The sequence below is a fragment of the Pelmatolapia mariae genome, linkage group LG22 (genome assembly GCF_036321145.2).
Source record: "Pelmatolapia mariae isolate MD_Pm_ZW linkage group LG22, Pm_UMD_F_2, whole genome shotgun sequence".
Taxonomy (NCBI): domain Eukaryota; kingdom Metazoa; phylum Chordata; class Actinopteri; order Cichliformes; family Cichlidae; genus Pelmatolapia; species Pelmatolapia mariae.
The window spans coordinates 15,373,209-15,388,431 of NC_086245.2; the positions used below are offsets into that span (position 1 = coordinate 15,373,209).

The 15,223-nt window shown below is 40.0% G+C and overlaps 1 protein-coding gene across 9 annotated transcripts in view; it reads left to right on the plus strand.

Annotated features, from left to right (window-relative positions):
• The window catches only part of ptk2aa (protein tyrosine kinase 2aa), a 64,779-nt gene that overhangs the window by 34,234 nt on the left and 15,322 nt on the right, over positions 1 to 15,223 (plus strand). For 4 of the 9 annotated variants that reach the window (XM_065470762.1, XM_065470759.1, XM_065470761.1 and 1 more), the window contains 9 exons: positions 1,942 to 2,082; positions 2,416 to 2,493; positions 2,624 to 2,731; positions 3,254 to 3,371; positions 3,646 to 3,676; positions 5,088 to 5,152; positions 9,627 to 9,644; positions 12,740 to 12,796; positions 13,741 to 13,761. In XM_065470762.1, the coding sequence (XP_065326834.1) occupies positions 1,942 to 2,082; positions 2,416 to 2,493; positions 2,624 to 2,731; positions 3,254 to 3,371; positions 3,646 to 3,676; positions 5,088 to 5,152; positions 9,627 to 9,644; positions 12,740 to 12,796; positions 13,741 to 13,761 (637 nt within the window). Of the gene's footprint in view, positions 1 to 1,941; positions 2,083 to 2,415; positions 2,494 to 2,623; positions 2,732 to 3,253; positions 3,372 to 3,645; positions 3,677 to 5,087; positions 5,153 to 5,500; positions 5,588 to 9,626; positions 9,645 to 12,625; positions 12,644 to 12,739; positions 12,797 to 13,740; positions 13,762 to 15,223 lie in introns of those variants that run through there. The other 5 variants (XM_065470764.1, XM_065470756.1, XM_065470757.1 and 2 more) reach the window with 5 other exon arrangements.

The window sequence follows — 15,223 nt, forward strand, 5'->3', positions numbered from 1 at the left end:
CCGGGCTGAACTATTGAAACACTGCCGCACACTTTATTAAGGATTGGTATGATAAGGTTTTAATATAACAAAACTTATGGTCATATTCGCAATATGTTTAGTAGAAGAAATAAAGAACTGAGGCCTAATAATATGTTATTACTTTTAATTCATTGATCTGTATACTATAATATATGACATATGCAATATATGTCATCAGTGTATGGTGTATGCTAAAAATGTGACTTAATATTAAGATTTAAATTTCCAACAAAATATGTACTCCCACAGCTGTGTTGGTTACCCCTTGTTAGTACTGGGTTGGACCCCCCTTATGCCCTGTGAACTACCTCAATTGGTCATTACATAGATTCAGCAAGGTGCTGGAAAGTCCTCAGAGGTTTTGTTCCTTATTGAGATGATAATATCACACAGTTGCTGCAGATTTATCGCCTGTATATCCCCAAGGTGCTGTATTGCATTGAGATCTGGGTACTGTGAAGGTCACCTCTGTACAGTCATTTTAAAAACACAGGTTTGAGATGATTTGAGGTTAGTGACATGGCGTGTTATCCTGCTGGAAGCTGCCATCAGTAGCTCACGCATGATAACTGTTATTTTAGGAGCAATAAAGCAACTTCTTGTTGGTGAATCAGTCGTGCTTCGCAGGGACGAAAAGAAGAACATTGTATCACAAATCGTGCGTATGGCCAGACTGTTGTGATACTTTGCCGTGGAAAAACCAAATAGACTACAATAACACTAGACTGCTCCCAGTGACTGCTAATAAAGTGAACTAGTGTCAGCGAATTGATTGTTTTGTGCCTGTGTAAGTGGGGTGTTTAGATGCAGGTACTAGTGTCCTAATTGGTCAGCCAGTTGCTATAGAGACAGTCAGTGTGTTGATGAAGGAGCTGATAGCCACTCGTGGTACTTCCTCTCAGGAAGGGTGGACACTTTGGACGGACAATATCTGTGTGTTTATGCCCATTTGTGTGGTGGAATTCTAGGAATTAAAACAGTGATCCTATCTGGAGCATGAGGAACACATTTTGTAATGACATCTACTGAAAGGACACATGCACACAGGGACTTTGTGTGTGTGTGTGTGTTTGAGAGAGACAGAGAGTATTTGTGGGTTTCTTGTTTCCTTCAGGCTTAAGTAAACACCTGGCATCAGGGCTCTGTGTTGCTGCAGTGAAGTTTATATAATACAGATTTTATTGACAAATCAATAATATTAAAGTAGCACTAAAATGAGTTAAGTATTAAATTGTTATATGAATATTTCTGTCCTGAATATTTATATATGTTTTATAGTAAATGTTTAGTGCAGACAAATGTGTAATACCAAGTCATTCAGGCTGCCTGAGATCAGTCAGTTGGTTGTTTTTGTCTAAATCAAGTTTGCAGTTGGTTAATCTGATACATTCTTAGTCATTAAACTTATAATGTGCAGAATGCCCCTAATTGTTCTTCTGTTTTAAACCTATGCATGTTCCTCTTGTAAGCCTGCTAAATACTCATCTTTTTTCCATCTATATATAAAAAGCAGTTCATAGGATCGTCTGCATACTGTATGTGTATTAATTTATTTATTTTCCTAATTATACATTCAGTGTGCGCGCGCAGGACAATATGTTGTCCATTTTTGTGCCAAGAGTGTCAGAGAATAGAGGATTAAATAGCAGAATGATCCTCCTTGATGTATTTTTCTTTACCATCTGTCTACTTTGTGTTGGTGACATAAGAGATCAAAAAATTCACATGTGAGGCCAGCAGACCCACACGTCCTTCAGCAAAATCCACTCTGTAAATCTGTGTAAGATACAATGTACACTGTAGATGAATGGGCAGACTGTTTGCTGTTTAACTGAGTGACTAACATTGTTAATGTGTCTAAAAAGAAACAAGTCTCTAAATTTTAATTTTATTCTTATATTTTTTCCATTTTTCATGCAGGCTAAAACGCTTCGAAAATTGATTCAGCAGACATTTAAGCAAGTAGCCAACCTTAATGATGAGCAGTGCATCCTGAAGTTCTTGGAGATACTTGCACCAATTTACCGTTATGACAAGGAGTTCTTCAAATGTGCCCTTGGGGTAGGTTGAGTCTGCTGCTCAGTTTCACTCTGCCACGCTGCCCTCAGGGAGCGCTGCTTTTCTGTGTTAGGTCGACCCCTTTTGGTGGCATCAGGCTTTGCATGTATCCAGCGAGCAATACCTGCAGACATGTAAGACAGAAACATGGTTCTTACACAAGTCAAGCATCTGGAGGGATGACAAGTATTGAGACTCCCTTCTAGAAGGGCTTTGATGCTGTCCCTACTCCCTTTCCTTGCTCATGTTTTATTTTCTGTAATTTTCTCCTGACCTGCTCTTCTCCCTCCTCCCGGTCTGTCTCTTTTAACTTGCATCTCATCCTCTCTTTAACAGTCCAGCTGGGTGATCCAGGTAGAATTAGCCATCGGGCCAGAGGAAGGAATCAGCTACCTCACTGACAAGGGGTCCACGGTGAGTTTCTACCAAGAACATGAAGTAAAACTCATCCAGGTTTATTGCACTCTAGTTCATGATCAAAGAAAACTAATGAGTATAGTTCACGTTTTACTTTAATTTCTTATGTGTGTTGCTCTGTCCTCAGCCCACCCATCTAGCAAATTTTAATCAAGTCCAGTCCATCCAGTACTCAGCTATGGAGGAAAAGGACAGGAAAGGCATGCTACAACTGAACGTAGCCGGAGCTGCTGAGGTATCACTACCCTCTCTGTTACTGTGATAAACTATGGAAAACTTGACTCTTGGCAAATAACAATTTTTCCATCTTATTTTACATACATGTAGTTAAAAAAGATCACATTTTGTTATATAATCATCCATCAAAGAACTCTTTATGAGCTATTTATGAAGAAAAATGTTGGCTTGAGTCTTGTGAGATAAGTGGAAGGTTTTAAGGTACCTTTTTTTCTTTGTAGGTGATATTTTACTATTGTTTCACTTGGCAGCGTCATTCTGACCTCTAAAGATCAAAAGCTATTCCCACTGTGTTGCTTAGTTTGTCTACAAGAGTGGTTTGGTCTATTGTTACCTATATGATTTGATATACTCACATGTGAGACACGCATGTATGATGAGTTTTTCTTGAACATAAGGGCCAGCTGAAAATTCCTAGTGATTTAGTGTTTCTTGCTTTCTTTGTGTTTATGTATGTGTTTGAAATAACAGCTATCTGTAACAGGCCTACTATGCTGTCTGTCTGTGTGTGTTTGTGTAGCCTCTCACAGTTACGACAGCGTCTCTCACCATGGCGGAGAACTTGGCTGACTTGATTGATGGTTACTGTCGACTCGTATCCATGGAAACTCACTCCTTCATTATCAGAGTTCAGAAAGGTAAAGTTTGATCGCTCCTATATGTCAGTTAGTTTTTTTTTGTTTGTTTTTAAATTGATGGTATAAAACTTTTCTTCTGTGCAAAAATGTATTTTCTAGGGTTTATAGGGATAGAACGGTAAAAATAGAAAAAATACTTGTCCTTACACTGCTGGATGTATTTCAACTATTTCTGTTCTCATGACATTTAGTGTTCTTTGTGCTGTACATACAGCCATGTGTTATGTGAGTGAGGACACATTATTCATTGGAAATTCATGTTTTTGTCCTCTAGAGGGAGAGAGAGCGCTGCCTTCCATCCCAAAGTAAGTACAGACCTCATCCTTGGTATAGTTATATATAAAAGGAAAAAGTTGCCATGTTCCAAGATCAGTAACTGTATTTTTCTTTTTTTCTGTCAAACTGACCATGTGTGGTTTGGAGCCCTGATGACAGAGTTTTACTGAAAATAAAAGGCCCATAGCACTAAATAATATACATGTAGAGACTTGTAACTTGATATCAGAATAAACCACAATGCTATATTTACATCGAATTAATTTCCAGGGAATTGTAGTTTTGAGAATTGAGTATTATGTAAGTAAACACAGACAAGAGCATTTCTATTGTAAAGTCTTTCAGCAATGCTTTGTCAAAGTTCTGCTCAGTTAAAATTCAGAAGAAAGTGACTGCTGATTCTAAAGTTCAGAGGAGGAATACAGAAGCTGCAGCGAATTCATTCTTTTACTTTTATGCCCGGTTTTGGTTTGGGCTGCATTTTTTGTTTTGCAGTTTTATTTTCCAAAAAGCTTCCTGGAAAGAACCTTGTAATTTACATTTTCACTGCAAATAGACATTTTGAATTAATTCAAAGTAAATGCGTGAAAGCTTCCGTACTGTTGAAATGACAACAGTGAACCATTGTTTTCTTGGGCTTTGTTGTTGCTTTTTTTTTTTGTAATGCACTTCCTTTCTTCCATTTAATCTAAAATTATATAACTAATGGGAAGTTGTGGAGAATTATAGGGAATATGGGGACCCTTAAAAAGTTTATGAACAGAAAAAAACTGAACAAAAACCCTCAAATGTATTTTTTTCCCCTAATAAATGCCATTCGGGTTTTTTGATGCACAACTTTCCTAATGCCCACAGCGTTTTATTTGTTTATCTGTAGCTGTTGCAGCCGGGTACATTAGCATGATCGTGTTTATCTATCAGCTGTTTAAATTCAGCCTCCAGCAGTTTATCTTTGTTTTGGTCATTTCAGCTCAAATCTGTCCCGCTCTCTCTTTTATCTTTCTCCCACTCTGTGGCTCTGGTCAAATAAGGATATAAGTTTAGGAGCCAAATATTTTCCACTTAGGGTTTTTAAACACTCTCGAAGTCTCCTCCTCTTTCTTTCATTCGCTCACTCCCTTTGCTCACCCACCCTCTCTTTTCCCTTCTGTCTGTTGCTGTCTGTGATGTAAAAAGATAGTAGTAGAGCTTAGCTGATATAGGAAAAAGAAACCACGGCAAAAGGAGAGAGACAGTAAGGATTAGTCTACCTTTGAAGAGCTGCATGTGTGCAATGCATGTGGAGAACAGCTTCCACCGTTTCTGCTTTTCTTTTTTTTACCTTTAACTTTAAAAATCGCTGATATTGATGTTATGGAGGCATAAATGTAGTTAGTGTATTTTTGTGTGTGTGTATCTGTGTAACTGTTGTCTGATTTGCTGTTGGCTCCTTTTCTCTAGACTTTCTAACAGTGAAAAAAAGTTAGAAGCAGTCCGGAGTGGAGTAAGAGCGATCTCTGTCTCAGGTAAGATACAAAATCAAGCACACTCACTCACAAAGAGGCAGGTTTAGGAGGAAGATGAGCAAGAGTCTGCTCATCTTCATTGAAGCTTCCTCGGCTCCAGCTGTCTTCCTGTTGTTTCATATTTCAGCTTTTTGTTTTTTTTCCCTCTTACTCATTTTTTTTCCCCATCATAATCTCATTGTTTTCTCCTCTGTTGGGACAGCCTCTCCCTCTCTCTCCGTCATCCACTTTGTTCCTGCTTTCTTTTGTTTACATCTTCTCCCCTCATCTTTCTTCACTCTCTCACATCCATTCACTCTTGTTTTCTCTCTCACACTCTCATCCTCTCCCCCGCCCTATTGGCTGAAGATCTAGTGACATCGATGCCTCCTAAGCCAACCAAGGCGCGGCGTTTCCTCCTCCCCTTTGTCTTCTGTTCAGATTCGCCGCCCAACGGTATCCTCGGCTCTCATTGGACAGTTAGCAGAGGAGCATATCCACAAAATTGTGATGTGGCAGAGTGAAATTCCTGATTTGATGACCGTGCTTACTGAATAACTTCACATAAGGACACACAGACAGTCTTTAAAAAACCCACAGTACTGAGGAATGTTAATTAAAATGTTACAGTAATAATATGTGGGTTGTTTAAGTGATTTATGGTACTCATTTAGTCCAGGACGGGTCCAAATATTGACTCGCTCTTGGTTCTTTTTTGTGGGGAGAGTTTTTCTACATTTTAGATCTAAAGTAAAAAGTGATTTTATGGCTAAAACAGTTTCTGCTCCATCACAATCTGTTCCCTTCTGCTAAACTGTCTTTGACTTCGTTGCCTTGTTGCTTTGACTCATCCAGTCTTACACAAACACACACACACACACACACACACACACACACACACTTTAACCACAATAACAGGTTATGCGATGCTTCATAACCACACCAATGCTCACTAAAAATAAAAGACTGTAATACAAATGAAAAAACGATTGGATAAATATCTCTGCCTGAGGTTTGTGTATGTTTTTGATGCATTAGGAATTTATTTCGTAGCCATTAGTAACCAGTCTTTACCCCTTACAAGTCTAAAGAAGGTGGATCTATTCTGCTAATTTCCATCATGTTTTTTTCCCTATTGTATTGTTGTGAGTAGCAGTAGCATGTGATGACACACAGAGTGAATTGTTATTTCAGGACTCCAGTAAGCACGTCTTGCTGGTGAGGTCACAACTGTGTTGTTTTTCATGAATGTTGCGGCCCAAAAGATTTATCATCTGATATGGACAAATCACAAATGTACACTCACCGACCACTTTTGTTAGGTACAGCAGGTTAGTTCCAGACTGGGCCCTCTTTAGAGCTGCTTTAATTCTTCACGGCATAGATTCAGCAATGTGCTGGACACTTCCTCTGAGTTCATATTAACATGATCATGTCAAACACTTGCTGCAGATTTGTGAGCTGCACATCCATGAGGAGAATCTCCCATTCTGCCACACTCCAAAGCACAAAGGTGCTCTATTTGCTTGAGATTTAGTGACTGTGGAGGACATTTGTGTACAGTTGTCCCTCGTTCTAAAAATAACCCGCAATAGGTGAAATCCGCGAAGTACCCAACTTTATTCTTTACAATTATTATAGCTGTTTTAAAGCTGTAAAACCCCTCACTACACACTTTATACATTTTTCTCAGATAGGCACTAACATTCTCACACTTTTATCTCTTGTTTAAACACTCTAAAAGTTCAAACCTTCGTAGAAAAATAAGTCCAGTATTATAGAACCAAAGGCACATGTGGTTGCCTTTGACGGTGCAAAACGTTTCGTCGACATTGTTGTGTTTGTTGGGGAGAAAACTTACAAACATGCAGTACAGCACTTCAGAGTCACACTGCTAGCGATCGAAGATTTATGTAAATTTGACAAGCTGAACGCATTTTGTACTGTATAGGAGACACAGCACGAGATTGATTGACAATGGTCTACAGCCAATCAGGACGCAGAACACAATGCGCTGTTAAAAAACAAAAAAAAGCAAAATTGCACAAAAAAAATCTGCGAAAGAGCGAGGCTGCGAAAGGTGAACCTCGTTATAGCGAGGGACCACCGTACAACGAAATCACTGTTATGTTCAAGAAACAAGTTTGAGATGATTTGAGCTCTGTGACATGATGGTTTCTCCTGCTGGAAGCAGCCATCAGAGAATGGTTATACTGTGGTCATAAGGGAACAATATTTAGTTGAGCTGTGGTGTTCGGTAGTAAAAGGACCACAGTGTGACATACAGTGCTATACAACAGCGGTCCCCAACCCCCGGGCCTCGGACCGGTATCGGTCCGTGAGTCGTTTGGTACCGGTCCGCGAGAGTTGAGGCTCGGGTGTGAAATGTATGGTTTTCAGGGTTTTTATCGGTTTTCAGCGTTATTTTGTTATCATTTTTTATCGTTAACACAGTTTTCCTGGGTCTTTTCGCGTGTGTTATGAATAAATCTTCTTTTTTCGGTACCGGTACTAGTTTTATTTTGTTGTATTTATCCGCGACACCTTAAAGGCCGGTCCGTGAAAATATTGCCGGGCATAAACCGGTCCGTGGCGCAAAAAAGGTTGGGGACCGCTGCTATACAAGACTTGCTATGCAAGCTTTTATGTTGTTTACGCCAAATTTTGACCCAACCGTCTTAATGTCAGCAGAAATTGAGACTCAGCAGAAAAGGTGAGAGTTTCCTGTCTTATGTTGGCCAATGCTGGTGAAGTTGTGTGAACTGTAGTGTCAGTTTCCTGTTCTTAGCTGACAGGAGTGGCAACTGGTGAGTTCTCATGCTGCTTCAAGGTTTGACATGTTGTGCATTCAGAGATGCTCTTCTTCATACCTTAGTTGTAACCTGTGATTATTTGAGTCACTGTTGCCTTCTTATCAGCTTGAAGTAGACTAACCATTCTCCTCTGATCTCTGGCATCCACCAGGGATTCTCAGTCAGTGAACCGTCACTCACTGGATTATTACTCATGTTCAGATCATTCGCTGTAAAGCCCAGAGTTAGTTGTTTAGGGAAATCCCAGTAGATCAGCAGTTAGTGAAATACAACAACCATGACACATTCAATGTCTCTTAAATCACTTTTCTACCACATTCTGATGCTCAGTTTGAACGTCTGCACATCGTCTCGATCATATATGCATGTATAAATGCACTGAGATGCTCACATGTGATTGGCTGATCACAAATTATCATTAACGAGGAGTTTAACAGCTGTACCTAAATAAAGTGTTTAGTGAGTATACATGAGAGATGTTGCCTGGTTCTTGGAACCATTTAGAAACACTGTCATCTCATCTTTATACCGGCACAGCATCCTCCCACATGGTTGTTTTCAGTACTCTTAGCACTGTCTGCAGCAGATGTGGCAGAGTAGCATATAGCAGAGCAGTGTCAACAAGTCAAGCTGCTAACTGTTTGTTCAATGCTAGAAAGTTACTAAACACTCATCCCTCATTTTCCTTTAATGCTAATGCTTTTAGCAACATGGGAAAGGTGCTATACTAGAAGGACTCATGGATTTTATTGGATGTTACACATCTACCAGAATCCCATCGCTCTATTCTGTGTACGTGTCAGTTACGTGATATCCTGGATGGGTCATAATGCTGACCTCATGTCTCCAAGTGTCGCGTTGGCAGCTGTCATCAGTAACTAAAAAGACGGCTCGGAGAAATGAGTGTGAGAGTCTGGACAGCAGCTGCTTCATAGCCGAAACCTTTAAAAATCATCCAAACTTTTCCAAATGTGATAAACAGGCCTGATAAATGCAACGCTTGGAATTTCAAGCTCAGCATGTTTTAGTAAAACTCGCAACAACAGCTTGTAAAGTTTTACTCTCTTATATGCATTCAAAACTTTTCCATATTTCCCATTTAAGAAGGAAAAAATATGAAAAAAGCCAAAAATAATAAAGCGAAAAGTTGTCACTGGGGGCGTTCTCTTGTTCTAAGAATCGAGTGAGAAAATGAGGTATGTGAGAAACCTTGATCAGTTGTAACTGCCTGCTCACTGTATCTGTTCTTCCAATGAAACTCGCATATTAAACACAGCTGCATCCTCTGTCTGCTCACTGTAATTAACTCCCCAGCTCACATGCTTACAGCTTGACACACAGAACATACTTTGTTGACACCACATTGGACTTATTGTCACTGTTTTCTGCACATGTGTATTTTAACTGTACATAAGCCTGCACAGCATTAATTGAAGGAGATGTTAATGTTGCATTTTTTCCCCCTCATTAGATTTTGGGTTTTAACTAACTGCCCGCTGATTGTTTGGCTTTGCAGATCCTGCAACATCACCCGTGTTGTTTCATGGCATGTCATGCTCTAACCTCTCTTCTCTCTCTCTCTCCTCTCTGCTCTGCCTCCTGCTTCTCTCCCTCTCTCGCTGCTGTTTGTCGTCCTCCTTCTCTGCTGTCCCGTTTCCTGCATGCTCTCCTGGACCCTGCAGAAGATCTTAGTGGGGATGGTAAAGTTATACTGTTGTTTATAATCTTTTGTTCTTATGTTCCTTCTGCCTAGTCCTCCTCCACCAAAACACTGCACTCTCCTGGGAAAGGGGAGTGCGCGTTGTGGTGGTGTGAGAGAGAAAGTGTGTGTGTGAGTGCGGTATATGTGCTTTGTTGTGTAAATATTGTGTAATGTAATTGTAATACAAAATGATTGGATACATGGATAAATAACCTGTAAGCAAGAGTAGCATGTGATTTTATTATTGCATGTTTAAGTTGAGTGTTTGTGTGATTATCTCTTTATGATTGTCTTCAAAGCTGAATGTCTGCTTTCATCCAGAAGGGACACCAAAAACAGAATTTGTGTATTCAGTGGTGTTTTCTCTTTACGGGAACGTCTGCAGCTGCTTCGCTCTGTCGTTCTCCACACACACACACACACACACACACACACACACACACACACACACACACACACACACACACACACACACACACACACACACACACACACACACACATACAATTGGCTACACATATGCAAAATCGTGCACACGTGTACTCTTGTGCGTTCATGCACACACTTGCACACTCACGGAGAGGAGTAGGGAGAGGCTTGCTGGATTCAAGAGCGGGTGCATTCCTGGCTATAATGGGCCAGCTAGATCGCACACATACACACAAATTCCCTCTCTACCGAAAGCTGAAATGCAGAGTTAGGCCTCTCAAGCTTAGAAAGGGTTGTTTCTGTAGAACACATCCCAAACCACACTGGGGTTTAATATGCAGAGTGATACAGAGTGACCTCTTAGTAAAAACTAAAACCATTTCTTTCATAGATTCAGAGTATTTATGCAAGCTACACAAAATACTCAAAAAGCTAGAGTGTAGCTTGTATCCCCAGCTGGAATTTATTGGATTTTTGTACATGTAAAAACGTGAAGAAAAAAGTAAAATGCAAAATGAACAGGTATTCTGTTAGTACATTTTTTAAAATCAACGACAATTGAAAGCCAGCTTTTGCCCAACGGTTTATCTAATAATAGAACTTCCAGTTCAAATCAAGATGCTTTTAATAAGCCTCTAAATGTTGTTTCTTCCCCTCTTGTGAAATATAAGTCATGCGTAGCAATGGTTAAATAAATGGATGCCTGTTTAATTAAAAGGTTTTTTTTAGCATCTTGCAAAAATAGGGAAATGTGTTCTATAATAGCAGTAACAATGACATTTGTACTACAGTCACACAAGGGAAAACAGTGGTTGAAAACCACGGCATGCCCAAAATTATTGCAATTGTCTCCAATGAACAAGCAATCTCATTGCCTTTGAAATGGGTGCTTCGAAGATGCGGATCAAGTCTGCAGCCACTTGTAGTCGGCTGCTGTTTTCCAAGAGATTTTGGTGCATTTGCTATAAGTTTGAGATTGAATGTGGTCAAGCTGGTAGGTTATTAGTAACAATATGGTGATTAACTGTGATAAACTGGTAAAAGTTAAAAATCTGTTGGTGTTGACACACACACACGGAAATGTATTCAGATTTAACTGTTATTAATTCACACTTACATTCCACAGTATTAATGTAGACTGTGAATGTGCTACTTACATTCACAGTCCAGCAAGAACCTCAAGATTGAAACAGAAATTTCTCCACAAAGAGTGTTCTAGTTGTTGCAGGAGAGCAATTTAACTGTAAAGTAACACAAGCGCTCAGCAAGCTTGTTTTTATACAGGATTATAACTAGAGCCAGTGGAGGCCCCTGTTGCAAAGAAAAGGGACATATTCCACATATTGCACACATACTGACTCTGATTGATTGCAGTATGCTAGCAATCTGTGTTTATAAATTAGACAGCAATCATTTGGAAACCTTCTCCAATCTGTCGTGGACTTTTTAAGTTCTTGGACAGAGTCAGGATAGGTGTTTTTTCCCCCCCCTAGTTTCTGTGTTTTATGTAAAGCTAACAGCTAACCACACAAATATCAGAGTTTTTATCAATCACATTATGCGACTCTGAGCAAATATACACATTTTCCACAATATCCAAATATAACTTTGCTCACTAATAGAACAAAATAAGTGCAGTTTATGTTGTCAACCATCCGGTGTATTGTTTGGTCCGCCTTATTTAAAATGACTATGCAGCTAGCCCGTAGTTCCTCTACAAGTCTGGCTTCAGAGACTTTTCTTGAGAAAAGCAGCCACAGGCTTTAGAAAAGGATTTTTGATTAAATTTAGGAACACATTTCCCACAGACCCTGATAAATCCCGAGCAGAGCTGCGAGGGGAGCAGGACAGCAGATGTTTGACTCTTGTTTCCAACAGCTGAGTTTGCACACTGATTTTATTTTAAACACCGCCATCTGGTTAGGATCGACTCGGTCCATGTTTCCCCATCCTTTTTTTTTTTTCTTCTTCTTCTTCCTCCTGGCTCTCTTCTCTCTCTGGCTATCTGTCTGATTCTGCACAGATTTCACCCTAAATACTACCATCTGCTCCCATGACAGCTAGACCCAACATTTCTCCTTCCTCTTCTGTGCATTTCTCCCTCAATGCTTCTTCCTCTTCACTGAGTTTTCAACTAGTCTCCTTACTGTTTTGCCTTTCATTTTCTGTTTGTCCCTGCTTTGTGTCTTCATCTCATCTCTTTTACTTTTCTTTACCTCCTCCTCCTCCTTCTCCTCTACCGCCACCACAGTAAGTCCCTCCCTGCAAACCAGCTGCTCTCACACAGACAGATATTCACAACACATGCTCAGCTGACGCTATCCGCCAAGTGTTTTTGTGTGTGTGTGTGTGTGTGTGTGTGTGTGTGTGTGTGTGTGTGTGTGTGTGTGTGTGTGTGTGTGTGTGTGTGTGTGTGTGTGTGTGAAAGAAGGAGAGAGAAAGGCAGAGCAAGAAGCTACGTGGGTGTTTCTCTGCTCGGGAGTTGTTCAAACTCTGAGTTAGCTTCATGCTTTAAGTTTAGAGTGGGTTTCTTTTCGGGTGTTTGTGTGTCATGGACCCTTCTTAACGGTAAACCAGTTTTTGTGTCATCATTTGTACCAAGTGTGTTTTAATCTCTTGCTATTTTTCTTTTTACATTGTGCGTGTGTGTGTGTCATGTTTCAGAAACTGATGACTATGCAGAGATAGTTGATGAAGAGGACACCTACACCATGCCCTCAAGTAAGTCACTTATTCAGTTTGCTCTCTTTCTAAACTCATTTGTACTTAAGGACTCTTAAGAACTCAGCTTCTGTTGCACTGGCACACGGCGGCTATAAATTTCTCGTACTCAAACAAACGTTAATTTCATTCTGCTCCCTAATAAGCGAGGTTGTGGTGTGAATCACTTCCAAGAAACACACTCGCACAGCGAACCCGAAGAGTTGCATTAAACCACGTTTGGTTAGGCAGCAGCTATCAAATTCTGGCCGGTTTTCCTTCATCCTGTCTAAACAGCAGAGACGCTAGAGGCCGCAGCTTGTGCCGTGTACGTGTGGTCCTGGAGACGCATCACATCTGTCGGATTCATTCATGCGTTTGTCAAAAGCCTGAATGTGCTGGTTTGTTTGGCTGTAGTTCTGTAAGTAGTCGTGGCTTTAGCTCCATTATTTTTAATGTGGATGTTTTGGCCAGTTCGGAGTACTTATGTGTTTGATTGTGCGGCCAACTTTGAAAATGGACTGTTCTCCTTTCCCCCCACAGTCTTTTTCTATCTGTCTCTGTCTTGGCTCTTTCTTTCTTTGTCCCTTTTTTTTTTGCTTTGCTTTTTTTGGTCTCCTTTCTGAGACTTCCTCTAATCAGACTCACTGCAGACATATTTTCCTATCCTGTACCTGACTTTGTATGTGTGTCTATGTCATACCGGCTGCTGAATGTATAAAATAAATCTGTAAAACGGTAACAGCTGCAGAGCAAGCTTAGATCTTTGAATTATTCTGTGGCGTTATCGACAATTATCAGATAATGAGCAAAGTCGGCCAGTTATTGTTGTCTGCGCACGTTTGTGTTTGTGTGTTTGTGTTTTCTGAGCTAGTTTCAATCTTAAAGCTGCTGCCTGGCTCTCCCCCCGTCTCTTCATCTCCATCTCTCTCTCTCTTCCTCTTTCCCACCCATCGCCAACACAGTGAGCTATGGAGTAGTTGAAGGTAAAACTCCCTCTCTCTCTTTCATTCTCTCTCGTTATTTTTCTTTTCCAGGCTCTTTCTACATCGTAGTGTTTTTGACTATGACCTCCAGTAAGCGCATTGAAAAGCCAGTAATGAATAAGCATTAGCTGTTTATTTGATCTTTAACACCTGGAAAAGAAAAAAAGACTTAAATTGTTGTTGAGTTTTGTTTTGGCTTTTTCTTTTCTTTTTTTACTCAGTGGCATTTTTTATCTTGTAGATCGCAGCTCGTAAAGGTGAACTCGGGCGTCGGAACTGACCGAGAGCCAATCCATAAACAAATCATTATGCTTCAGTACATGTAACACTTTGTACTGAAGTACACTAATAAGTCAATCAGAACTTGGGAACATGAAGTAAAGGCAGACCTCTGGAACAACCTAACAGCATTTGTGTTGTGTTTTGGCTTGGCTCTCCTTGCACCATCCTGCTATTATCGTGTCTTTACTACTTTTTTTTATTTGTTTCTTTTTAAATTGTGTTTTATGGTTATGGTTCTTTCACATCTTCTTTTATGTTTGAAGAAATTATTAATTTCCTGAAAGTGAATATCAGTGTGATTTTAATTACAGTAAATCTTTCATAATGGAATGTGTGTTTGGTTACTGCTGAACTGGTTTTGTTTGGGTTGGTTGAATCCAAACAGAGCTCTGTTTAGCCTGACAGACAATTAAACTTGTAAAGAATAAGTTCCCAATGGTGAACGACCCCAATAAACCTTTTCAACTTGAGCTTCCTGCGGTTAGTTGGCAACTGACATTAATACAGCTCCGCAGAAATGCTTCCTGACCTTTTCAGCAAGGCGGAAATATTGATAACGCTTTAATGTCCAAAAAACAAGCAGTTTCTCTCCAATCCTCCTGGATACACTCTGTGAAAGTTAGGGTTAGATGCAGGCACTGACTTCATCAAGCAGTGTTTAGTTTCAGTCCATATGAGAGGTGCTCAGAGATCTCCAGACTTTTTCCCAAATTGAAATTCTTTTTCACAACTACTTGTTCGTAGTTTTCCTCGCAGTTTCTCTGCAACGTCACTACAGACGTCATTACAGGAACAAGTGTATTATACTGGGGCACTCGTGTGCATGTTTATGTTGTATGTTGTTGGTGTGTTTGCAGATCTGTGTTGCAGCGTGCATGTTTTACCATTGATCTAGTTAGAGGGGAAGAGGCTTGATCCAGGTCCTACTGTTTTACAACTGGTTTGTTGTAAAGTGAAACTAGTGCCAATGGATGGGGTTTGCCTAAAAGGGCAGCATATGACTGCCAGAATGATAGAAATAATTTAAAGCTAACTTAGAAGCATACTGTGGAAACTTTTCCACAATAAACTATCTAAATATATATTTTTTTCTTGCTTAAACCTCATCCATGGTGTTGAAATAAATGCCAAATGTGACAGGTTCTTGCTGTTTTTCATCCACTGAAAATGCCCTTACTTC